Raw genomic sequence first — 25191 nt, 5'->3', positions numbered from 1 at the left:
CTAGATGCTTTTGCATGGAGTGTGTGTGTAGAGGGGGGTGTCCTGTGTTCTCCTTCCTCTCATCAGGCATCTCAGTTTGAAGGGAACAGTAGTTGCTCCATTTCTTACAGGCATGAAATAGAACTTAGAGGGAACCAGTGAGGCCTTGAAAGCCTTGTTTGTGAGCTGGATAAACAGGTGACAAGGTTGTGTCCCAGTTGAAGATATCTTTCTGGCCCCGTCTCTATAAAAACTCCTTACTTTGGAACATCAAGTATGCTAAAGGATTATATTTAAGTTTGGAAGGGGACCCAGCAAAGATCTCACCGTCAGTGTCTGCTCCCAAATTTCCTGCAGCTCTGTGGTGTGCATGCACTAGCTGCCTACAGGCCAACTACACGTGTGAAACAGATGGGGCCTGCATGGTTTCCATTTTCAACCTTGATGGGATGGAGCACCACGTGCGCACCTGCATCCCCAAGGTGGAGCTGGTCCCTGCTGGGAAGCCCTTCTACTGCCTGAGCTCGGAGGACCTGCGCAACACTCACTGCTGCTACACTGACTTCTGCAACAGGATTGATCTGAGGGTGCCCAGTGGTGAGTGCACACCCTCGTGGGGCCAGTGGCTCATCTTGGAGGCAGGCCACCTCTGTCATGTCATCGTTCTCTACTTTTCCCCAGTCCCTTGGTTTGATGATAGGTAAAGGTGTCTTTTGGGTGGTCCCTAGGGTAACAGGGATGGGCTTTCTCCCACGTCAGTTTTGTAGATTAGAGGATGAGAAGGCAGATTTTCAAGTTGTCCCAGAGGTGCCAGCTATTGTTGAGTAGTGGCTGAGCAGCCATAGGCAGCAGTGAACAGTGGAAGAGCCAGGCAGGGATCCCCATGGGAGGATGTGGGGGACTGCTCTGAGAGGATGACCATCAGAGGAACGGGGCCAGAATTGGAAAAGGATGCTGATCAAGGATGAGAAGTACGACATACCATCCCTTTGCAGGTCCACCGTTTAGGAAGTATTACTGGGGAGGTCAAAGGAGTAGGGAGACTGGACCAGAGCTTTGAGGGGCTGTTCTAAGTTGAAGAGAAGAAACTGGCATATGTCTTGGAGGCTGAGCTGGGAGTAGTACCATGGAACATTGTGAGATTGCAAAGTGGGTTGTGAGTTTGACTGTTGAAAGGGGCACCTTCACTAAAGAACCTTGGAATTTGAGAGCATCTAGGTAGACAAACTAGCCCAGTAAGACCAGAGAGATCAAAGGAACCTGAACACACCAACAGGGAGAGGGTCTTCTCCACTTTGGGGGAGGTGCTGGGGATGAGTAAGGCCACGGCTTTCCCTTGTTTTTACTTAGTTCTTTCCCTCCCCTCTCACTTGACCCAGGTCACCTCAAGGAGACTGAGCACCCTTCCATGTGGGGCCCCGTGGAGCTGGTAGGCATTATTGCCGGCCCGGTGTTCCTCCTGTTTCTCATCATCATCATTGTTTTCCTGGTCATTAACTATCATCAGCGTGTCTATCACAACCGCCAGAGACTGGACATGGAAGATCCCTCATGCGAGATGTGTCTCTCCAAAGACAAGACGCTCCAGGATCTTGTCTACGATCTCTCCACCTCAGGGTCTGGCTCAGGTACTGAGTTCTCCAGGCATCGTGTCTGTTGTTGGCTTTCACCACTGTTTCCCAGGTTAGAGTATGCTGGGGAAGGCCGGGGCCTGGTTTGTTTCCACCAGCACTGAATCATTTGATTTCATAATTCTGCTTCTTTTGGAGTCTGACTTGTCATTAGATAAGACTATGGGTTCACAGGAAAATCTTTCATTCCCTGGGATTCCAAAGGTCAAGTGCTAAACTCTCCACTGCAGAAACCCTGCCTCTCTTCAGGTCTTGCAACTGTACATCTCTTAGAATTCAGCCAGTTCCACCTGAGCAGCGGAGTGCTCAATTTAAGGGCCCCTTTTGAGAAACAGGAGTGTGCCGGATTCCTGTGAGGTGATGACAGCTAATCATTGATCTCTGAGCAACCACAAGGGGAGTTTAAGGACACTGAGTAAAGCTTAGAGTAGGGATTTGGTGAATCATTGACTTGTTCCAGTTGCCCAAGGGTTTTTGGTGGGGGTTAAAATAAAGGCAGCTTGGGCTTCCAGCATAGCATCAGCACCACTTCCTGTACTGCCTGTTGTTGACCGAGTCTTTCTCAGATGAGGGAACTGAACCGAACACTGGACCTTGGCGTGAGACCAGAGCTTAGGATGAAGGGAATTTGGGTTGTTCAGGTCTCAGGATATAGCTCAGCTAGCTATTAGATGTGAACATGACTGCAAAAGAGTTTTTTTTAATGAAGATAAACCATTATTTTTGTGGCAGTGGTATTCCATTCTTATAAAAGAAAAATATCCACAAAGATCACTGTGGCCATTCTAGCTAAAACACACAGGATCTTATTTGTGAGAATTTTGTGTGGGGTTTTTTGGTATGTTTCCTTGCTGTGGGACAAGACTATTGTTCTGTAGGGAAATTGTGCCATTAGTCATGGCCAGACATTCCTCCTTGACACAAGGAGTACTTTGAGCTGTGACATCTTCCGAATTTCAGTGGTTTTGCCTTTATTAAGCTCTGCAGTAGAGAACATCAAAATGATGGATATATTTAAAAGCTGCGTATTTTTAGAAACAGAAAAGATATAGGGCTTGTTCTTTGCTGAAAGAGGTAGAGCAGTGGTTAGAACTGCCTGGCTGACTATGTGCCTTGATTTGCTGCTAGAGGAAGTAGCTTGGGTTTTCTGGAGTCTTTTTAAGGTCAAGACCAGCTGAAGCTAGGGAAGTACCATAGTTGTTCTTTAGACTATTTAGTCATCTGGAATAAAATGGTTAATAACTCTTTCTCCCTGGGTGGTTTTAATCCATTCTTCATTCAGAATATACAGTGCTTCCAAGGTGTTGTATTTTTAATAATGTGGTTTTTAAAGTAATAAGTCCATGTTGTTTTTGTGACTTTCAATTCATTTTAATAAATATATGCTGAATACCCTCTGGGTGATATAGGATAAAGAAAGATTAAAAAGAGGCTCACCCAGGATTGGATGGAAAAGACAGGGGTTGTCAGGAAGAGTCTCACAGAAGAGGATGCACTTAAAGGAGTCTTAAAGAGTGAATTGGAATTTTAAGAGAGGTGAGAGGGCATGGAATAAGCAAAACACTGTGAATAAGAGGACAAAAAAGTCATGAAGAGTCACAGTATATTTAAGGAACTTATGGTAAGGAGACCAGCAAGGTATGCTGGTGCTGGGGGATGGGGGAAAACAGGCTGGCCCAGGTGTAAGGGACCTTGGGGGCTGTGCCTTATCTTACAGGTAAGAGGCAGCTATTGAAAGTTTTCATGTGGGAAAATGAATGTTCATTTTTTCCTTTGGAAGGAATTCTGGCCGTGGTGTGGAGGATGAATTCATTCACCAGCCTCCTGATAGGAAGAGTGGGATGAGGCAGGGCTGTGTGTGGTGTGCAGAGCAAGAGCAGGTGAGATGACAGACCAGTTGGAAGTCTTTTTAAGAAGGGCCAGAAGTAGGGCAAGTGCACAGGGGATGGAGAGGAGGGGTCTAATGTGAGAAACATTTTGGTGGTTCTGTACTGTTGTAGTTGAAAGCATAGATAATGGAGACCGTCCTAGATTTTAACCTCTGCTTTGCCACTTATTGCTTGTATGCATTTGAAAGTTACATAACCTTCCTCTGAGCCTGAATTTTCTCGTCTGTAAAACGGGGATAATAACAATACCTACCTTATAGGTGGTTATGAGGAAATGAGGTTATTTATGTAAACCCTGTAGCGTAGAGCCTAATGCATGCTAAGCATGCAGTAGATGGTAGTTCACAACTGCCAGACCTAGGGATTGATAACACATTTGATTAGTTGATCGGGGGAGGGAGTGAGAGTCAAGTCAGTCATGACGGTATGGGTGATTAGATATATGGGAAACACTGAGTGAGTCAAGTGAAGCAGAAGAATCCTGTAAAGACAGTAGAATGATCTTAGGCTGAGCATGGGTGGTCCCGCATTTTGCATCTGGAGCTCCACCTGTGAGCAGAGCTTTGCTCACTTTGGGTTGAGGTGGGAGCCTATGGGCCACACAGCACCGCCCTCTAGTGGCTAATGAGCAGAGTGGCAGCAGTGTCTCAGCACACTGAGACACTTCGTCTTCTCTGCCTTCTTTCCTTCCATCATAATGAAGTGATGGGAGTGGATTGGCCCACATGTGGCTGGCTGAAGACTTGGTAAATCTGGTCAAACGTTTACATTCAAATGTCATCCCTACTGAGAAGAGAAGTCACATAGATAAGCAACAGCTAATCATACGCAGTTCCCTTTCTGTGCTCACTCGTGATCGCACCTGGCTCAGCCTTCTGTAGATTACCTAGACATAGTGCAGGGACAGCTGCAGCTCTCCATGCATGATGGACCAGTGTAGAATGGAGACACAATTTTAAGGACCTTTCCAGTGTGGCAATGAGTGTGGGGGTTACAAAGTTTAGCAAATTTGCAATGTCAGGTTTCTTTCCATTCTTTGGTCCACAGGGTTACCCCTTTTTGTCCAGCGCACAGTGGCTCGAACCATCGTTTTACAGGAGATTATTGGCAAGGGTCGGTTTGGAGAAGTATGGCGTGGACGCTGGAGGGGTGGTGATGTGGCTGTGAAAATTTTCTCTTCTCGTGAAGAACGGTCTTGGTTCCGGGAAGCAGAGATATACCAGACGGTCATGCTGCGTCATGAAAACATCCTTGGATTTATTGCTGCTGACAATAAAGGTAAAGGGCTGGTTACAGGGTGTCCCAAAGACGGCAGCATTTTTAGATGGAGTGGTGACTAGAGAAATGGGACAGCTGTAGACACACAGCTCTGTTTGCCTCCATAGTTATTTCTCACAGAAAGAGAATCTGAATAAGGCCATAGCGCCCAAACTTTTCTTGAGATATGGAGCCTTTTATTACGTGAAAAGCTTATACAGAAACTTTTATTCTGTGAAAAGCTTATACAGAAACCCAGGTTACTGAGCAAATAAGCAGTTATTAAACAGGTAAACAATGGGCCGGCCCGGTGGCGCACTGGATAGTGCGCCGCTTGGGAGCGCGGTGGCGCTCCTGCCGAGGGTTCGGATTCCACATACAGACCGGTTCCCGCTCACTGGCTGAGTGAGGTGTGGGCGCATGTTGCGATCCCGTTGCCGGTCCCGGTCCGGTACGGGTGCGACACTGAGGGTTGCGATCCGTTGCCAGAAACGAAAAAAGACAAAAAAAAGGAAAAAAAAAAAAAAAAAAACAGGTAAACAAGATATACCCCCTCACCCTTCCTGCTCGTTTCTTTTCCTGGACATTCTCTCAAATTCACCCCCAGCGTTGTCTCTGCAGGGCTCCAATAAGTTTATTTTGAAAATCGCTGGATTGGGGAATTGTGGCCTTAGCATGCCGGGAAGGGGTAACCACAGCAAAACATGTAGTCCATGTTCTGGATGTAACCAGCCTCGTAGACACTTTACAGTGGAGCGGCCATAGAAGACCTGCCTCTCCCCGAAGTGTCACCTAGTGGCCTTCAGGCTCAGCTTTTGATCTGGCCTGTACCCGGGGTCTCTTATTTCCTCCTTCCTCTCCTTTTTTTGCTCTAATTTTGTAGTATCTCCTGTATGCCCAGGCATATCCCTGTTTTTGAGGACCTCACTGACCAGCCAAGGGACAAGTGAACTAACAATTATAGGAGGGAAATGCAGGCTGTTCTAGTGAGCAGAGCTTGGGGGTGAGTCACACCTGAGCTTGATTGAGACACCTGAGCTTGATTGTGGCAAGAGGTGCTCAGGAAGAAAAATCCATGGGAAGGCCACTGCAGACATGTGCCAAGGAGAGGTGTGTTTGGGACCCTGCAAGTAGATTGCGATGGCTATGTCACAGCAGAAGTCAGGGATAGAGAGAGGTAGGCAGAGGCCAGACTATGAGGGGATTGTATTTCATTCTGAAGATAGTGGGTAGTAATTGAAATTTCATTTATTAATAACATTTATTCACTACTGTGGGCCAAGACCAGCTGCTTGGATCATCTCATGTAAGAACAAGACACAGTTCAAAATAGCTAGAAGAGAGGATTTTGAATGCTCTCACCACAAAGAAATGATAAATGTTTGAGGTAATGGATATGCTAATTACTTTGATTTGATCATTACACAGTGTATACAAGTATTGAAACATCACACCATACCCCATAAATACGTATAGTTATTATGTATCAATTAAAAACAAAATAAAACTTAAAAAAAAAAAAGAACCAGAAACAGTCTGTGCCCTCACAGAGTTTCCAGGAGGAGGGTGACAGCACATGGCAGTTAGTGCACCTGGAGTGCAGAGCGGGCCACGAGGTGACGGGGTTCACGCTTCAGAAGACTCTCTGGCAGCTGTGGCTGTTCGCACCTGTGGCACAGTGAATTTTAGAAGTTAGAAGATGCTAAGTATTTGTTTTTCATTCCTAAAACAACAGCAGACTGCTCATTCTTCACATTTCTGTGGGGGTTTGTAATGGCCTCAGCTGCCCCCGAGCTGAAGAGTCTCGGACTCGGATACAAGGGAAGAGGAGGAAGGGAGAGTTTCTTACTCCCTCTGAGGAAGCTGTGCCTTTTTAAAACAGCCTCATCTTTTGATGACATTTAAATCTTACATATATTTAAAGGATCAAAAGATGTCTTCCCTTTTAACTTATTGGCAAGGTCCGCAGGACTTCGGGGCTGGTTAGAGTGAGAACACTGTGTTGGGTGGGCCCCTCATTTGTGATTAGAGGAGGGAAAATTTGTACGTGTCCGGAGCCCTTCCTTTGATTCTGGTGGCTTGTGTGAGTAGGGAGCTGGCTGTCGGAACCCACGTTAGGGCCAGGGAAGGAAAACACTGGCCTCCTTCCTTCTTGCCTTTTTAACATGATATATATAGTATGGTGCCCTGGAACTAGCACCAGCCTGGAAATTGGGAGATCTCAGTCCAATTTTTAGTCTTCCTATTGACAGCAGCATTGCTTAATTAGATTGCCAGCTTTGGCATTTCTTTTCCTCCCTCCCCCCTCTTTCTTTCCCTCTCCCTGTCCCCTGTCCATCCCTCTCCACTGCCCTCCCTTTCCTTCCACTGCTCCATGCATAAAAGAGAGAAAATGAAGTGTAACCTATCCACTTTCCATTGCACTTCTGAAGGATAAGGTAGCCTCTCTGGGAATACTTGGAAGTGGTGGGCTATTCATGCATTGAGAAGTGTTTTTTTGGCCTGGAATACAGTATGCATAGAGGAGATCTTTTCTCCTCCCACAGAGAGCTCACAGCCCAGTAAGAGCGATAAGCTGAAAAGAAGCATTACCAGTGAGATAGGTGCTGGGGTCAGACTGTGTTCAAAGGGCCAGGGAGTGCAGAGGAGGGTCTTGGAGGCGTTCCCCCCGGCAGAGGTGCATGTGGTTCCAACACATAGATGAGCGAGTCCGGTCAGGATCAAAAGCAGCCTTGCAGACAAAACTGATGATCCCGGTTACTTCCCTTGCTCACATGCTTTCTCTTTCCTGGATTCCTCACATTTCACATGTGGCGTAAGGTAGAGAGCTATGCAGAATGCTACAGCCCGCCTAGAAGAAATAAGGGAGCAGGTCTATCCAAGAAATGCCATTCCTGTGTCCTTACTGGTGCCTAGACTGGTGACTACTGCAGATGAGATGGGCATCAGGAGCTGTGGGTCAAAGGTTTGAGTCTAGGTAGCTATTAGGCCTTGTGTTGTACACATTCTTCCCTTCCAACCCTAAGCTTTTTGCTGAGGGTATGCCTTTTCTGGAACTCGTGTGTGGTTCTCCACAGATAACGGCACTTGGACACAGCTGTGGCTTGTGTCTGACTACCATGAGCATGGCTCCCTGTTTGATTATCTTAACCGGTACACAGTGACCATCGAGGGCATGATCAAGCTGGCCTTGTCTGCTGCGAGTGGGTTGGCACACCTGCACATGGAGATCGTGGGTACTCAAGGTGAGTGGACCCAGCCAACAGTGGCGTGGGCAGAACTTTCAAGTGTGTACTGTCCAGAGGTGGTTTTTACTGAGAAAGTTGGGGCTGGACTTCAGGAACTGTAGACTGATCTTGAGCTTTATTTGCATGAAATCAAGAGCGATCTCTTCACTTCTGTTTTTAGAACTTCCTCAGGGAACTCTGTGACATCAGTGTTCAGTCATTTGTTAATCAATGGCTTAACACAGTTGTTATTAAGTAGTAATCATCTCAGAACCCCAGGTATGTATGTAAAAGAATGGAACTAAAGAGATAAACCAGTGCAACAGGAGCATCAGTCCAGTCATTTCACAAATTCATTGTCGGGGCAACTGGCTTAAGACTGCTTGGTGGATTAGACACTGGGCTTTACTAATCTAGGAAGGCTTTCCTGGAGGAAAAAGACCCTGAGCTCCACTGCTTGTTGACCGAAATATTGGCTCTTTGGGAGATCATGGATCTTGTCACAGTGGCAAGTATGATCTCTGATGCCTGGTAAACCAGGACAACAGCCCCGCTGGCCACAATGGAAAACCAGCCATGAAAGTTGGATCCTGTTCCTAGCCTATGCAGTGAAATTAGGTAGCCTCTTCTTTGAGCCTCCTTGATCCTGAGAAACTAGCCACTGCAACAACTTCTCTTTGAATTCCCTTCAGGGAAGGTGAGTAGTAGTATTAATAGTAATATTAGCTAATACACATGCCTTTGCAAGGTCTTTACTTGCCTGAATGATTGCATTTAATCCTCACAATGTTCCTATGAAGTGAGTACTGTTCTGATTTTATGGATTAAAAGACCAAGGTACTAATGGGTTAAGTCACTTTTTTGGGTCACAGGTTAGCGGGAGGCAAAGCCAGGACTTGAACCCACACAGTCTGGCTGTAGAGTCTGTGCTTTTAACATTTATACTATCTTTCTTCAAAGATCCCTGGTTTTTTCTCTTCCAGGGAAGCCTGGAATTGCTCATCGAGACTTAAAGTCAAAGAACATTTTAGTGAAGAAAAATGGCATGTGTGCCATCGCAGACCTGGGCCTGGCTGTCCGTCATGATGCAGTCACCGACACCATTGACATTGCCCCAAATCAGAGGGTGGGGACCAAACGGTAGGAAGGCCCTGGCTCTGCCCTTGCTCAACAGCTTGTCCCAAGTATCCACATGTGCCATTTCCCGTATGCGCAGGAGGAGGAGGTGTGGTCTTTGCTCTCAGACAGCTGAAGGTTGAGTTGAACATCCACTCCCCATACTGGGAAGCTACACAGTTGCATCTAACATATGCGAGTGCCAAGAGCACAGCTCCATAGAACCATACACACATAGGTATCGGTGGTATTTGAGGTGGGGGCAGCACAGAAGGAGAATCTAGAGCAGGATTTAGAAGGGATAGGCACCAGGGTTGGCTGTGAGGGGAGAGGGAAAATATTGCAGTCCAAAGGGGTGGCTTGTGCAGAGACCCCTCAGGAGTCAGAGAGCGTGTTCTACTTGGGATTTGGAGAGCAGGTTTGCCAAGCTAGACAGAGCAGAAGTAATCTAGGGTAAAGCTTGGAGGCCTGCTTTCCACCTCACACAAGGGCGAGGGAAGAAGTAAGGAATTGTGATTCCAGACTTTGTGACCTCATGAATTGGAAAGGGAACTGCCTTGCAATAGGACCGAAGAGGGGGTCTGTTTGCTGTCTAAATGGATTTCATTAAATTGTGCTGATTTTTTCTTTCCTTTTGACTTGAGTGATTTGAATGAATGACCCAGGTAGCAATGAGGTATTATGTACTATTACTGCCCATGTGACCTACAAGTACCTCTGCCAAGAAATCAAAAGTTGCTTCAAATGAACAAATCTCGATGGTTAAAAAAATAGAGATGTGTACTGGCCAGCTGCCCCCCAAAAAACACAAATGCCCATAAGAGTCACCTAGTGTAGACAAATCATGCTGAAGTATTTAGATTCAAATCCAAAACATGGGGTTTGCAGTGAAAAGTGCTCACTTTCTCCTCCGCAAGGGACTTTATTGGGGTGATGCTCTCCCACATTCAGAAGGCCCCTGAATGAATACTTTGATATAAAGAGAGCAATCATCATTTTCTATGTATGACCGTGTTTCTTTTTCCACTGCAGATACATGGCCCCTGAAGTACTTGATGAAACCATTAACATGAAACATTTCGATTCCTTTAAATGTGCTGATATCTATGCCCTTGGGCTTGTATATTGGGAAATTGCTCGAAGATGCAATTCTGGAGGTATCTTTCTATTTTGCTTCTCTTGCTCCTACCTCCCGGTTCCAGAATGCTAGATCACCTGAGGGTGCTGGTGTTTTACTGCCCCCTTTCCTTTTACAACCTGTTGGATGCCTGGTGCCAGAGCCCGAATCACACTGATGGTTCTCAGCAAAGGTGTGGAACATTGGAGGCAGCTGTGCTAAGGGTGTGTTTACTCCTCAGACCACCTTGTTAAATAGTGTTTATATTGGGGTAACCGTTCTGAAGGCTCATTTGGCTTTTTTTTTTTTTAATAAAAAAACACATTGTCTTTATTAGCCCATGGAGGTGGGGAATGCCCTGGGTGCAAATAGCACAGGACTGGTACAGGGGTCTCCTTTACAGTAGAGGCATATATTCTAACACACTGGCTGTCACCATGTTCCTTGAGAACCCTTGTATTTCATTGCTGAAATAATGGTAATTCCTCAGTTTGCAGAAGTGCATAGAATTTTTTCAAAATGAGATTTTTCCCCCATATTTTTTAAAAAAATCTTTGGCATTTGCAACTGCTTATTCATCTCAGAATCCAGGAAAAGATAGTATCAGCTTTAGCAGAGAATTTAATCATCAGCTTAGTGTATCAGTATTTTATGATGGTCTCCAAGTATTCTACCACATGATCAAGGTCCTGCCCTCAGCCATTTATCTCTGATGTATGAGATTCCAGGGCAGTAGAAGTAGGCAAACTGGAAGGGCTGGCTGGTTAGCTCAGTTGCCTAGAGCATGGTGTTGACAACAGCAGTGTCAAGGGTTTGGATCCATATACGCCCACCTGCCAAAAAAATTTTTTAAAAAGAACTGGTATAAGTCTTCTAGCAGGATCCTTTTGTGTGTTGCTACCCTTTTCTATCTATGATATATTTGGTAAGATCCACATTATGGAGGAGGTGTCCAGGTGTTATTCATGGAGTTGTACCTCTTAAATTTTGATCAGTATATACAGAGAAAACAGAAAAACCTGGTCTTAAACTGTGAATAAGTTTATTTCTTCTTTCTCATGACATCCAGAAATTGGGGCTAAGTAAATAGTATTACTAACATTTATTCACCACTTGCTATGGAAAAACTCTTTTAATCTTTACTACAAACTTATGAAGTAGGTACTGCTATTTTCACCATTTTGTGGATGGAGAAAATGAGTCACAGACAGGTTAGGTAATTTGTCCAAGGTCACACAGCTAGTATACTAGGGTTTAGACTCCAGCAGGCTGAGGCTAGAGCTTAAGTGCTAAACTACCCCTTAGATAATTAACAAGTTAAACTCTGTTTAAAAATCTTTCCCATTAGCTCAAGACAGCAGGGTTTTTTTTTCTGGAAAAAGGCATGAGAAAAAAAAGTACATTGGAGTTTTTAAGCTAACTTTTTATTATGGAAAATCTTGCCATTTGTAGCTCTAAAAGATAAGGACTTGGGGGCTAGCTGGTTAGCACAGCTGGTTAGAGCATGGTGTTATAACACCAAGGTCAAGGGTTCAGATCCCTATACTGGCCAGCCACCGAAAAAAAAGATAAGGACTTAAAAATGCAATACTGTTACCACACTTTAAAAAATGAATATAAATTCTTAATATCATTTAACATCTAGTCAGTGTCAAGATTTCCCCAGTTGTCTCCTAACTTTTTTAAACAGTTCAAATCATGGTACAAATGAGGTCTGTCCATTGTGGTTGATTGATACACCTCTTAAGTCTTTTCTAATCTACAGCTTCCCTGTCCATTTTCTTCCTTCTTCACTTTATCTAATTGGAGAGTCCAGATCATTTGTCCTATAAAGTTTCCCAGGATAGATTTTGCTGATTGCTTCCTGAGCAGTTCATATGTTCTACTGTTCTGGAATTTCCTATGAAGTTAGCGTTAGTGGCAAAATCCTTCTTAGGTGTTATTCTGTACTTTCGTTACAAGGCACATGATGTCGGTTATCTCTCTGCAATGTTAATGCACAGTGATCATTGTCCAAATCCAAATTCATTAGAGATTGGAAAATGCCAGTGTTCTGATTCCATTAATCTTCCATGTCTTAGCTGGATTTCTCCTTTAAAGTGAAACTTCCCCTAACTTTCTGTTTGGTTACTTAGCTATCTAGTTTGAATAGGAAAGGCAGGTAAAATTTATTTACCATTTTTTAAAATAATGAATTCATTCCCAAGCATCCTGCAAAGGTGACTGAGGTTTGTTTTTTTAAAGAATCAGTATGAACTGGTAGATTTAAAAATACTGGATTCCATTGAAGTTATTAGTCTTATTATTACTTAAATGTTCTCATCTTTGGCCAGTTGGTGCCTTTTGAAGGACCCCAATAGACTTTGATAGTTTTTCTTGCTTTTTTGGTACGAAAAAGATGTTCCCAGCCTGTCTTGTATATTTTTTGTCCCATACCTAGAATCAACCAACTTATCTAAGGAATCCTAGTTCATCTTAGCAAGAAGTGATAATTACAGATCACAATGTAGGTGTTGTCATTGGCTTTTGAGCAATTTCTTCCTTCTGTCGATAACTCAGGTAGATATTTTCTTTCCTCCCAGGAGTCCATGAAGAGTATCAGCTGCCATATTATGACTTAGTTCCCTCTGATCCTTCCATTGAGGAAATGCGAAAGGTTGTATGTGACCAGAAGCTACGTCCCAACATCCCCAACTGGTGGCAGAGTTATGAGGTAGGAAGCTTCCGTGCCTCCTGTGGCTTTTCCATTTGCCTGATTTCTCTACCTTAGAGAGGGGTTTCTCTACAATGGGCCCAACCCCCAGGGGTACCCCCTGAGAGTGTCAGTTATTATATACTGTTACATCTTACATACTGTGCCCTTTGAAGATGACAGCCTACTAGAAGAAAAAGGCTTCATCCCAAGGGTACGGATAAGGGAAGTGGTCAACGAGAGATAGAAGCAAAAGCTGAACCAGAGTTATTATACCTATCAAATCAGAAGAATGGCTCTGGAGCCACGGGGATGAGCTTGGCTCTGTAGAAGAGTGAGAAAGAGGCATCCATAAAAGAAGCTCTTAGACTGGGCGGAGGAGAATGAGGGGACAGAGAAGAGTGTCTCAAAATTAATACAGAGGGTGATGTGTAAAGGGGTTGGGATTAGGATGGAGAACTTGAATTTGGTAGCGATGGCAGATGAAATGTGGAGGGGACAACATTTGGTGGAAATAATTGAAATGAGGACAGATTTGTCACATAGATTTCTAATGCATGTGGAGGTTGGGTCTTATGGCCTTTGGGGGAGAACAGCTTGCTTAGCTAAGTGCACACAGGCCTCCTTTTCACTTGTGGCTCTGCTTTTCTTTTTACTTATTTTTTCCAGCTTTATTGAGGTGTGATTGAGAAATAAAATTGTAAAGTGTAACAATGTGCTGATTTGATATACGTATATATTGTGAAATCATTACCACAGTCAAGTCAATTAACACATCTGTCACCTTACGTAGTTACCTTTTTTGGGTGTGTGTTGAAAACGGTTAAGATCTATTCCCTTAGCAAGTTTCAAGTATATGAGGGTACTTCACAAAGTTCTCGGGAAATAGAATTGAGATAATATGAATGTTTCCATGAACTTTGTGTAGTACCCTCGTACAGTACAGTACCGTACTGTTCACCCTAGTCACCATGCTGTCCATCAGGGCCCCAGAACCTATTCATCCCATGTGAAATGGGGAGAGGCTGGCTCCACTTTTAAAGTGTAACCACTAGAGGGCGCTTTGGCAGTTAAGAACAAAACGACTCAGCTCAGCTTTAGCTGATGCCTTACCTTTGTGTAAAGGAGCAGCACGTTCCAGAGGATAAGGGTGAGGCTGAAAGAGCTAGTTTCCAGCTGCAGCTTTTTCCTTTCATCTGTACAACCTGTCCCCAAAGGAGGGAAGAGCCAAGGAAGAGAAAAGCTTGCAAAGCATTGCCCAAAGGTGGTGGGAGCTGCGAGGGTGCACACTCTGTGCCGAGGGAGAGGTGGCACGGTTGGGTTGATGGCCTCTGGGTTTCTCTTTGCAGGCACTACGGGTGATGGGGAAGATGATGCGAGAGTGCTGGTATGCCAATGGTGCGGCCCGCTTGACTGCGTTGCGCATTAAGAAGACCCTCTCACAGCTCAGCGTGCAAGAAGATGTGAAGATCTAACCTTGTTCCCTCTCCCGCTACACGCAACCCTGGGCAGCGAGAACTACACACAGCTGCCATGTCGAGTGTACGAAGGAGGCCTACCTCTCGTTTCTGCCCAGCCCTCTGTGGCCAGGAGCCCTGGCCTGCAAGAGGGACAGAGCCCGGGAGACTCGCTCACTCCCATGTTGGGTTTGAGACACAGACACCTTTTATATTTACCTCCTAACGGCATGGAGACTCTGAGAGCGAATCGTGTGGAGCACTCAATGCCACAACTCAAACTGGTTGCAGTGGGAGGTCCCGTAAACCCGCTGTGTCTGGCATGAAGCCAGGAGTGGTGAAAGGGGTGGCCTGGGATGGCCAGGAGGAGCCGAGTTGCTGCCAGTGCTGAGCAGCACTGAGGGTGTTCCTCTAGGGACCAACCCACGGCACACCGAGGTGGCCCAGAGGAACCGAAGTGCAGCCCCTCTCACAGGCAGCGCTGAGCCACGAGCTCCCCTCCTCTCTCGCACGGACATCTGGAGGGACTGCCAGTGGAAACGGAATCTGCCGCCTCTCTGTCCAGCCGTGTGTGCATGTGCCGAGGTGCGTCCCGTTGTGCCTGGTTCGTGCCACGCCCTTATGTGTGTGTGTGTGTGTGTGTGTCTGTAGGTGTGCACTTACCTGCTTGAGCTTTTTGTGCATGTTCAGGTCGGGGGGTGGTTGTCATGCCGTCTCTGTTTGCTGGTGCCTCTGTTCAGTAGTGAGCAGCATCTAGTTTCCCTGGAGATCTCTCCCTCCCCTCTCGCTCCCCAGAGCCCCCCATGCCACGGTGGTGTTCCCTGCCCTTCCTTGTGTCAGCACAGTTCTCCTTCTCCATTTCAGACTGTGAAGCCAAAGCTGGCCCACTTGTCCATGGCAGAAGAGGCTTTGGGGTCACAATGTGAGGGAGGGAGGTGGGATGGGCAGGGAAAGAATCTTGGTGGAAGTCTTGGGCAATGTGATCAAGCCAGCCCAAAGGCGGCATCCTCAGCAGCATCAAGGAAGGGCCAAGGAATTTGAAGCAAGATCTTGGGACTCAGATTGGAATGTGACATCTGTCTTTCATATCCCAAATTCTGGAAACAGCAGTGTACATGTTTGGTGGTGGTGGGTTTGGGGTGGGGAAGGGAAAGGGGGGACAAGGAGTCGGGTGGGAGACTGGGGTGGGAGGGAGGCATCTGCATGGGTCTTCTGTTACTGGATTAACTGATCAGGGTGGAGGGAAAATGAGATTTGCATCCACTTCAGGGGCCCTACTAAAGGGAACAGCCTGAGCTGAACATGTTATTTAACCTGAGTATAATATTTAATGAAGTCTAGAAGCACGGTTGTGGGTGGTGATTTGGTCAGCATATCTTAGGTATATAGTAACTTTGAAGCCATAACTTTTAACTGGAGTGGTTTGATTTTTTTTTTTTTTTTTTTTTTTTTTTTTTTTTTTAGTTTTATCAGGAGGGTCTGGATTTTAACTTTTTTAAATAAGTTTTTGTAAGGAAAACCATCTCTCCGTGATGATTACCTCTCAATCTATTTGTTTTTAAAGAAACCCCTAAAGCAAAAAAACAAAAAAAAAAATTTCCAATCAAACGCACATAGCTCAATCACACTGGAAATGTTTGTCCTTTTACCTGAGCCTGTTCCCACTCAACGATGAGATTTCCTCTTTCCCTGGGGGCTCAGCCTCTCTTACATTCTGTCCCTACCCCAATTCCCTGAGTGGTTCTTGCTCTAGGGCTCTAGCCTTTTGTGCATTGTCCAGCTGGTGGCACCCTCTCCAGACATTTATTCAACTGATGTGTATTGAGTGCCTGCTGGGTGCCAGGCGCTGGGCATACATCTGCCAACCAGACAGGTGCGGGTCCTACTCTTGGAGCACTGGAGGAGGAGCTGATTCAAGTTAAGGTTCTAAGAGCCTTTTGAGCCTGGAATTATTGTTCTTACATAAGACCACTGAGGAAAGGGGATCCCCCTCCAAAGAGACCAGTGGTGGGCAGTGAGGCCTGGGGTTTAGAGTCCCAGGTGAGACCCCAAATCACTGCATTCATTCTGAGCCCCCTTCTTGCCCCCAGGGGAGGAACATCACGTGTACAGCCTTAGAGCATCCCTTCCTCGAGCCTGTGAGTCTCTGCCAAAGCCTGTGGAGGAGGGAGAGCTCTCTCCCTGCCCTCGGTCTCCCTGATGCTCCTGGCCTTTCTATTTATTTTCCTGATGCATTGCTTCTTTCCTTGATTTAAAGGAGATCTTCCGCTAACCCTTTGGGCCAATTTACTGGCCACTGACTAATTTCCCTTGATTACCAATTGTGTCATTAGGGGGACCTTCTTATCCACCCCTGCTGACTTCCTACCTGTCCATCAGCCCTGCAGCAGAACCTTGGCCGTTATAGGTGATGATGGAACTTAGACTCCTCTGCCTCGAGTCACAACTAGCCTCTGGGATCTGCCAACACGTGTGCACCCAGCGACTCCCAAGCCGCTAGCCCACTCCCCAGATGGCCCTTCTATCCTCACCACGTATGCATCCAGCTCCTCCACCTCTGGAGAAGACAGCAGTTTTGGTGACCTCCCATGCCCACCCCTGCCACTCTTAACACCAAGTGAAAGTTGGGGAGAAACTAAAGCTGTCCTTTTGGCCCCCAGAGGCTAAGCCTGGTCCATAGGGCTACCTGCACCTCTGGATCCCGGATTCACCGACCAAGTTCAAGCCCGTTCTTATGTCGCCATCGAGGCCCCTGAACGGCATTCTCGGTACTTCTGTTTGTTTTTGTACATTTTATTAGAAAGGACTGTAAAATAGCCACTTAGACACTTTACCTCTTCAGTATGCAAATGTAAATAAATTGTAATATAGGAAATCTTTTGTTTTAATATAAGAATGAGCCTGTCCAATTTCTGCTGTACATTATTAAAAGTTTTATTCACAGAGCTTTTCTGGTGCCATCTGTCTTACGTATGTGAAATGACCACCAGCTTTGGGCTGGCAGTTGGGAATGGGGCGGATGGTTCTAAGGTGGTTTCTACCTACCAGTGGCCAGGGTCTTGATGTTAATCCCAGTTGCAGCAAATCACATTCAGAAGAGGTGCAGATCTGAACATCCTGGGTCTTCCTGTGACGGTTGCTCTGTGTTTCACAGGGAGGGTCTGCCATGTAAGGGAGCGGAAGACAAACCAAGCACCCTTTTCTTGGGCTTCTCTTTGTCTTTCAGCTTTTTTCTCTACTTACAAAAGAGGGTCTTAATCCTGGTTAGTCACACACCACTGAGTTTCAAAGACAGCCTAAGAGCTCACTTCAGTTTGCTTCCCTCCTCCTAAATTATAGTATAATTGTGAATTTGAGGATGCTTAGATGGCTTTTAGATGGGAGTCGTCAGTGGTTATCTGGCATTTTCAGTGTGTGTGTAGGTGTGAGTGTCCTCTGTTTCTAGGCTGAGGGGGATCCAAAATAGCAAGTCTTCAAGTTTAGATGGATCCTAAAGCTCACCTCGTCCACTGCCCATCAGGCACTTAGCTCCCCTGCAGCATCCCTGCCACGTGGCATAAGGCCTCGTGCTCTAACACAGGACCACAACTTCCATCTGCAGGCCACGCCACTCAGTAGAAGGCTCTTCTGTGTGTGGGAATGGGCAGCCTCCATGTGACTTCTGCAGGCTTTTCAGAGCAGTTATTCTCTCTTCTGTGTAAGATCCCTGAAAGTATTTAAAGGCAGCTGTCATATTATGAATTTCCTTTTAAAGTTTCTTCAGTTAATATTAGCAAATACTTCTTGAAAACTTACTGTGTGCTAAGTAATGTGTCAAGATTTGCTTTACATATATTAAGTAAGTGCTTTAGTCCCCAAAACAACCAGATGAGGTGGGCATTATTTTCTCTTTAAGGATTAGGAAGTGGAGGACTAGAGAAGTCAAATAAATTGCTGAAGATCACTTAGCTCATGGGTGGAAAAGACCTTGGCTCTAGGATGTTGATCACAAACTTCAGTCCTTCAGCCTCTACACTGTCCTGCCTCCATGGTTCCATGTTTTCCACCCAGGTCAGCTGCTCTCTTTTGAACCTAGCTAGAGCCTGGGGCCAGAGCAGGTGAATAACTTTCCATCCAGGTATTAAGTGACAGCACAGACCGGAACAAGAATCCCACAGACTGTGCTTGATAACCACGAGTCACATCCCAGGCCTGCATTGCATCTCAGGTTGAGCAAAATCCAGCTACCTTCTTCCTCCATCCTGCAGTAATTTCACTGTAGAGCCTGCCCATTGTTCTAGCCTGTTGCTATTTTTAAATCCTGAACATCCAAAGTTTTCTATTGTTCTTCCATCTGAGACTGTTGGTCTGGAGAAAATCAAGTAATATTTACCTTTAGAAGTTTGCTTTAAGTTTGGCATATATCCCAATAACCTGATAGGCTGCTAATTAAATTGTCCTCATGTTCTGGTCTTAATCCTTCTATCAACAAAGACAACAGCAGAAGCCCAAGTCTCTTGCTGAAGTATTGTGGCTGCTGCATCTCTTTGTCTACGTATTTGTCAGAAAGAATGGCAAAGTGGATTGTAGTGAATCTCAACTCCATTCAAATGAAGGTCCTTTACAGGCCATCCTGAGAACAGTCAGTCATCTTGCCAGGCCTGGACCTAAAATTCTCTAGGCTATGGATTACAGGCCCAACTTTACCATTTTGAAAATTAGAATGCTAACCGTTCTTCTACCTTTTGCTGTGTCCTTGAAGGTGACTAACAGTGTTTCACTGTTTTTTTGTTGTTTGTTTTTAGTGGCTGGCTGGTTTGAGTATCTGAGCCCTTGACCTTGGTGTTACAACACCTTTTCTAACCAACTGAGCTATCAGGCTAGCCTGTGCTTCACCTTTGTAAGGTCCATCACACAGGAAACCTGAATTCATTTGAATGGTGTAATCACTTGGGTTTTTGTTTCACGCGACTTAATTTTTTGCCCCCCACCCCTGGCTGTATGCCGATCTTCACAGTCTTGGTAACATGCTCACCAAGTACAACCAAAACAAAATTAGGCGTAAGAGTTCAAGAGACTGACTCAGGAACATAAGAGGGCTGCATAACAAAGGTAGGGTTAGCCGGCTAGCTCAGATGGCTACAGCACAGCCTTGTAACCCCAAGGTCACGGGTTCAGATCCCTATACCAGCCAGCCAAAACAATGGTGGGGGAAGGGGGAAGAAAGCTTTGGAGCAAGCCTGGAATGGTGGTGGTAGTCAGGGTTCTCCCGAGAAACAAAACCAGTAGTATGTATATATAGATGTATAGAGAGATTTATTTTAAGGAATTGACTCATTATTGTGGGGGCTGGCAAGTCCAAAATCCGCAAGGCAGGCCAGCATGCTAGAGACCCAGGGAAGAATTGGTGTTCAGTCTTGAGCCGGGAGGCAGAATCCTTCCTCGGGGTACCTCACTCTTTTCTCTTAAGGCCTTCAATTGATTGGATGAAACCCACCCACATTATGGAGAGTAATCTGCTTTACTCAAAGTCTACTGATTTAAATGTTAATCACATCTAAAACATACCTTCATAGCAACATCTAGACAAGTGTGTGACCAAACAGCTGGGCACTATGGCCTGCAAGTTGTTGGGTGTTCTGTGGTCAGTGAGGATGGGATTTAGGGAATATGGCAGATAGTCCCAGGCAGGTCCTTCTGAGAATGCTCGTTGGAAGCCAAAGATGGGGGCTCATGGGGCAGGAAGGTTTAAGGAACAATAGAATAGACTGGGCTCTATTTAATAAGTATTTGTTGAGCAACCTTAGTGAATAAAGCAGTAGGAAGAATACAAAGATAACAATCCATGGTCCCTGCCCTTTAAGAAGTTTATAATGCAGACAGAGAGATAGGACTTGTACAGAGATAACAATAACAGTAAGATTTTGGCAAGTCCCGTTACAGAACAACACATAAGGTGCCATGGAACCACAGGTGAGGTGTCTGGGAAAAGAAGGGACATGTCCCTGCCCTTTATGGGCTCCCCACCTGGTGGAACGGGCTAGTAAACAACCAAGATCTAGTACTATGATAGGAGTGTACATAATGCCATGGGAACACAGGAGAGACAGGAGGTTGGGGTCAAGAAAGGTGACATCTAATTTGGAGTTGGCATTGCCCTGCTGCCTGAGGAGAGGAGAGGGTTTTAGTCAAAAAGAGTGTTGGGGGCCGGCCCGTGGCTCACTCAGGAGAGTGTGGTGCTGATAACACCAAGGCCATGGGTTCGGATCCTACATAGGGATGGCCGGTTAGCTCACTGGGTGAGCGTGGTGCTGACAACACCAAGTCAAGGGTTAAGATCCCCTTACCGATCATCTTTAAAAAAAAAAAAAAAAAAAGAGTGTTGGCACTCAAGAAGCACGGATGGTGCTGGTATAGGCGGAGCAAGGGAGCGGTGGCACAATGAGGGAGTCTGTTGGAGCTGTTCACATGCTGAAAAGTCAGAGGTCCGTGCTGGGAGCCAGCATGCAAACCTGCAGCACCACTGCCGTCACTTGCCTTGTGACAGCTACTCAGACTGCTTGGCTATCCTCCTGAGTCACTGTAAGGAAAGCTGGAGAATTAACCTCCCTTCCTTAAGCCACTCTAACCCATTCAAGCCAGAGACACCTGCCATCCCCATCCAAGAGGCAAGGTGGTCCCTGGCCTCTGGGCAGGACTAGACCCAGAGACCATAGCCAGTGCAAACAAACTGCTGCATCTACTTACCCCTTCTCCCAGACCCCCTGGAATTGGGTCTTTGGGCTGTGCTGGAGCAACCCCGCTGCTGGATTCCCTCCCGTTAGCTCCAGTACATACGTAAACACTATCCCATGGAAATTGTTGGGCAAGAGGAGCTGTTGACAAAAACAACTACTCCCTGCACAGTCAGCTGCCTACCGGCTGTCTGCACCTCCTACCAGAGGTGATGTCATGCAACTGGGGGCCCAGCCCCTCATTCCTGACAGACCAGAAAGCCCCAGGCCCTCTCTCTCCCACCTCCCCAGCTTAGAAGTAGTGGCCCTCTCTCCCACCTCCCCAGCCAGAGAGGAGCCCCTAGCAAACTCTTCATACCTGCTAATTCTGGGCCCTGAAATGACTCCTAGAGCTCTGAGACTTGAGTTAGACTCCACAGGGGCCTGAGCTTCTACAGCTCCAGTCTTAAGTGCCCTGGCTTCCTGAGGGTACCTCAGAGCTTGAGCTTGAGCTTGAGCAGGACGGGAGGTTGGGAGACAAGATTCAGCTCTCCGCATTTCCTCCACAGGGGACTGCTGGTGGTTAAATATCTGGGCAAGGGCTTGTCCAGAAGAGAAGGGATGTGAACTATGCCTTGTTCATCAGCCAGGTCCTGGATGTCTAAGCCCCCACCCCAGCCAAGCGCTATCCCGAGTGCCAGGTGTCAGGACAACCAGAGCAAAAGAAGGAAAACCTGGGAGCTTATTCTGAATGAGAGAGACTTGCCTTGGGATAAGGTACAGATTGAGTACAGATGTCTGAGGAGCCAGAGTGAAGAGGGTTTTGCAAGGAGGCTTCCCAGAGGGAAGAGTATAGACGGGGAGGTGTCCTGGCATGAAGTTGCAGGCAGTATGCAGAATGCTTCCCCTACCCCTAAGCTTTAAAGGGCTGCAGAAGATAGGATGAGAAGAACTGATGCCAGACAAGAGACTCAGATTTAGGAGGAAGTTGTGGAGAGCTAGAGAAGGCAAAGCTTTAGGGGCCTCACATACACTGCCTGGCATGTGAAGCTAACGGCACCGAGAAGGCCCACCAACTATCTGTCTTCTCCCTGATGATCTTCAGCTGTAGCAGGGCTGCATTAGCTTTGATCAAATAACTTCCACGGGACTGGCCAGTTAGCTCAGTTGGTTAGAGCATGGTGATGATAACACCAAGGTCAAAGGTTGGAATCCTGTTACTGGCCAGCCGTCCAAAAAATCCAACTTCCTGTGACAGGTGTGAGATACCAGGACTCAGTGACCAATGTGGAGCTTGGTGTCTCAGCTGAACACAGATCCTCTTGGGAGGGAGAGGGGCTGTGGGGGATCCTTGAACAGTGGGATCGAGGTGCTGGGATTCCAGGTGGAGTCTGGTGCAAGCCAGCCTTTCAGTCTGGTTTGAAGATTTTTCCAAGAGATTCATGGCCACCAGAGGGCATCACTAGTCCACAGTGTGGCATCCTGGGCTCCCATTCCTTCCCTGGAGAAACTGAGATTGGGAGGAGGAAGCAGGCAGAGGGATCTCTGAGCTCTCGGCAGCTGAATTAAACAGTCGGGAGACCTAGGCTCTAAGGAGTACTAGTGCCTGCTTTGCCACCATCTTTCCCTTCCTGGCCTCAGTTGCCTCTGTTTAAATGAGGGCTTGGACCACGCGGCATCCTTTCCAGACCATAAGGCCCTTTCCAGCTCTGAAATTCCAGGATTTGTGGAAATCATGCAAACAGCTTGACAGAAATTGCATTTCCCGGACCCACCCTTACTTTGGGGTTCTCTAGGACTTTCTGCCTGGCAAGAGGAGGAAATTTGAGGTGTGAACTTCATTTCTCTGATGGTGTCTCTCACTTGGAGGCAGACTGAGCCTGAAGGAGGAATGTCTCAACAGGATGTTGGACACTGGTGCTGTGTGATACCCTAGTGTCCACTTCTCCAGGTTTCAGGCAAGGAGGAGTCTTCTGGGATAGGCAGGGTGGTTCCTTCACAGAAGAGGTTGTGCAAGATGCCTTTTTGAGGGTCCCTTCAGAGGTAGGTGCTGGAATGAATAGAATAGAAACCATTGCCTCTCCTGCTTTTGTGCCTCCTCACCCCACCCCCGCTACAGATGCCAGCTGTCAGGAGCAGGCAACAGACGGTCCAGGGGTCCATCTGTGCTAATGCTTCACAATAGAGTCCCATGTTTTCCCACCGACACACTCTCGGCCCCTCAGCTGATGGCCACTTGGTGGTGCCCAGGGGGGAGGTGGGAAGGAGAGGAAGATGGTAAGGGAGCTAGCTCTCAGCTCCTGGCAGCCCCCAATCCACCCCTACCCCCCACCCAACATGCATCCTGCCATCTGGGCTTGTACAAGCACTGAGGGGTGGAGAAGCACCCTCTTCCACCCACAGTTCCTGTAGGGGCTGGGAGACCATGGGTCTGAGGGTGGGGAAAAGACAGAGTCAAGGAGACAAGGAGGCAAGAGGACTAAGACAGATAGCGAACCGAGATAGGCAGACGACAGAAAACCTTTCCTGGCCTCCCCAGATGGACGTGGCACTTGCCCCTGTGTACCCCTCATGCCATGTATCTAACATGGCACAAGTATAATGTGCCACTCTCTACCAGCCTGAGAACCTCTATAACCCCAGTGCCAGGCCAGTACCTGGCATAGAGCAGGGCATAAGTGTTGAATGAGTGAAGAATCGAAGAAGACGGCATCACAGAGTGGTTAGATTGCAGGCTCTGGAACCAGGCTGCCTGGGTTTGAATCTCACTTCTGCCAGTGAGGGACCTAGGGCAAGTTACTTACCCTTTCTGGGCCTCTGTTTCCTCATCTGTAAGGGATGACAATGGTATCTATTCTGTAGGGTTGTTATGAGAACCAAATGAGTTAATACATGTATGTAAAAGCACACATACAACAGTGTGCATAGCACATGGTAAATGCTTAATAAATGTTAGCTAAAGGCATAATCCAGATTTGGGAAGACTGGAGGAGAAGGGCACAGACAGGGACAGATGGGGACAGTGCATCCCTGGCCTCTGTTTAGTGGCCAGTGTTGAGATGTGGAGCCCCAGCTTGTGGTGCTGACGCCTGTGGTGACTAGCCACTCTTTAGACACCAGCCGTGGCCTTCCACTTCCTCCTCTCACTTCTTATTCGGGCACCACTGACGACAGAGACTTCGCTGGGCCATCCCCGCCTCTCCTACAGCCTGGCAGCCATGGTAACAAAAACAGCCTGGGGGATGGTCCCTAAGAGAGGGTCGGAGAATGGCTGAGCACCGCCCCCCAGCAACACTGAGCACCCACTCAGCTAGGGCACATCCCCAGCCCCATGAGTCAACCCCATAGTAAAGGTCTCTGCTGGGAAAGGGAGCTGAGGGAAAGTGTATCTAGCAGGGACCACTCCAGAGACCCTCAGAGGGGCCAGGCCAGCATTAAGCCTACTGCTTTCAGGGTTTTCCCTTTCCCCTCTACGTGGGAAGCGGAGGCAGCCTCTTTCAGCTCTTCTAGGGCAGCTGTGTAAAGGGGAAATCCTGGGCCCTCTCACTCCCTAGGGGCTTCTGCGCAGTCAGTTCAGGGGCGTCTCCTTCTTCCCCCTTCAGGGACACACACCCCTCTCCCTGCACAGTCCCGCTGCCTCTTTTCCCAGGCCTAGAGTCTCCTGCAGCCCCCTCGAATCTTCCCCCAGGACCCCCAAACTTCCTTACAGTGACCCCTAACTTTGCACCCCCCACGAGTTGCTAAAGCCATCATCCCTGAATTTCAAATCTTACGCAACGCCCCTTCACAGACCCCCTGCAGATATCACGCAGACCCTCTAGCCCCGCCCCGGGGTGCCCTGTCCGTACCCCTCTCTTCCGCGAGTAGATTCCCCCCTCCCCCCCGGCACCGAGCGCCCTGGTCCTCAAGAGTGTCCCGAGCCTGGCCGGCCGTCGAGCGCGGTGGGCGGGGCCTGCGCACCGGGGGCGGGGCCTGCGCACCGGGGGCGGGGCCACCGAGGTTTCTCCCCGCCCGCCCCCTAACCCCGCCCCGGAGCCTATAAAGGCAGGGGACCCGCGGCCCCCCCGGCTGGCATCCCCCAGCCGCCGCCACCGCCGGCAGGGCAGCCTCTGAGGGGTGCCGGGCGCCGGAGCC

At 47.4% G+C, this 25191-nt stretch overlaps 1 protein-coding gene across 1 annotated transcript; it reads left to right on the top strand.

The window, feature by feature from the left end:
* The first annotated feature begins 176 nt into the window (after positions 1 to 176).
* On the top strand, positions 177 to 17311 carry ACVR1B (activin A receptor, type IB). The gene is made up of 8 exons (XM_008566133.1): positions 177 to 576; positions 1359 to 1607; positions 4547 to 4777; positions 7834 to 8001; positions 8967 to 9123; positions 10132 to 10256; positions 12799 to 12929; positions 14258 to 17311. Exons 1-8 carry the CDS (start codon positions 402 to 404, stop codon positions 14381 to 14383), a joined length of 1362 nt encoding a protein of 453 aa, XP_008564355.1. The 5' UTR covers positions 177 to 401; the 3' UTR covers positions 14384 to 17311.
* The last annotated feature ends 7880 nt before the right edge of the window (positions 17312 to 25191 follow it).

Source organism: Galeopterus variegatus, unplaced genomic scaffold, assembly GCF_000696425.1.
Source record: "Galeopterus variegatus unplaced genomic scaffold, G_variegatus-3.0.2 Scaffold224, whole genome shotgun sequence".
NCBI classification, from domain to species: Eukaryota; Metazoa; Chordata; class Mammalia; order Dermoptera; family Cynocephalidae; genus Galeopterus; species Galeopterus variegatus.
Note: the sequence above shows the minus strand (reverse complement) of the source record. Positions and strands in the feature narration are given on the sequence as shown.

Coding starts and splice junctions, on each gene's coding strand:
- ACVR1B (XM_008566133.1), top strand. CDS start 402: ATGGTTTCCATTTTCAACCTTGATGGGATGGAGCACCACGTGCGCACC. Junction 1,608..4,546: donor CACCTCAGGGTCTGGCTCAG/GTACTGAGTTCT, acceptor TTTGGTCCACAG/GGTTACCCCTTTTTGTCCAG. Junction 4,778..7,833: donor TATTGCTGCTGACAATAAAG/GTAAAGGGCTGG, acceptor GGTTCTCCACAG/ATAACGGCACTTGGACACAG.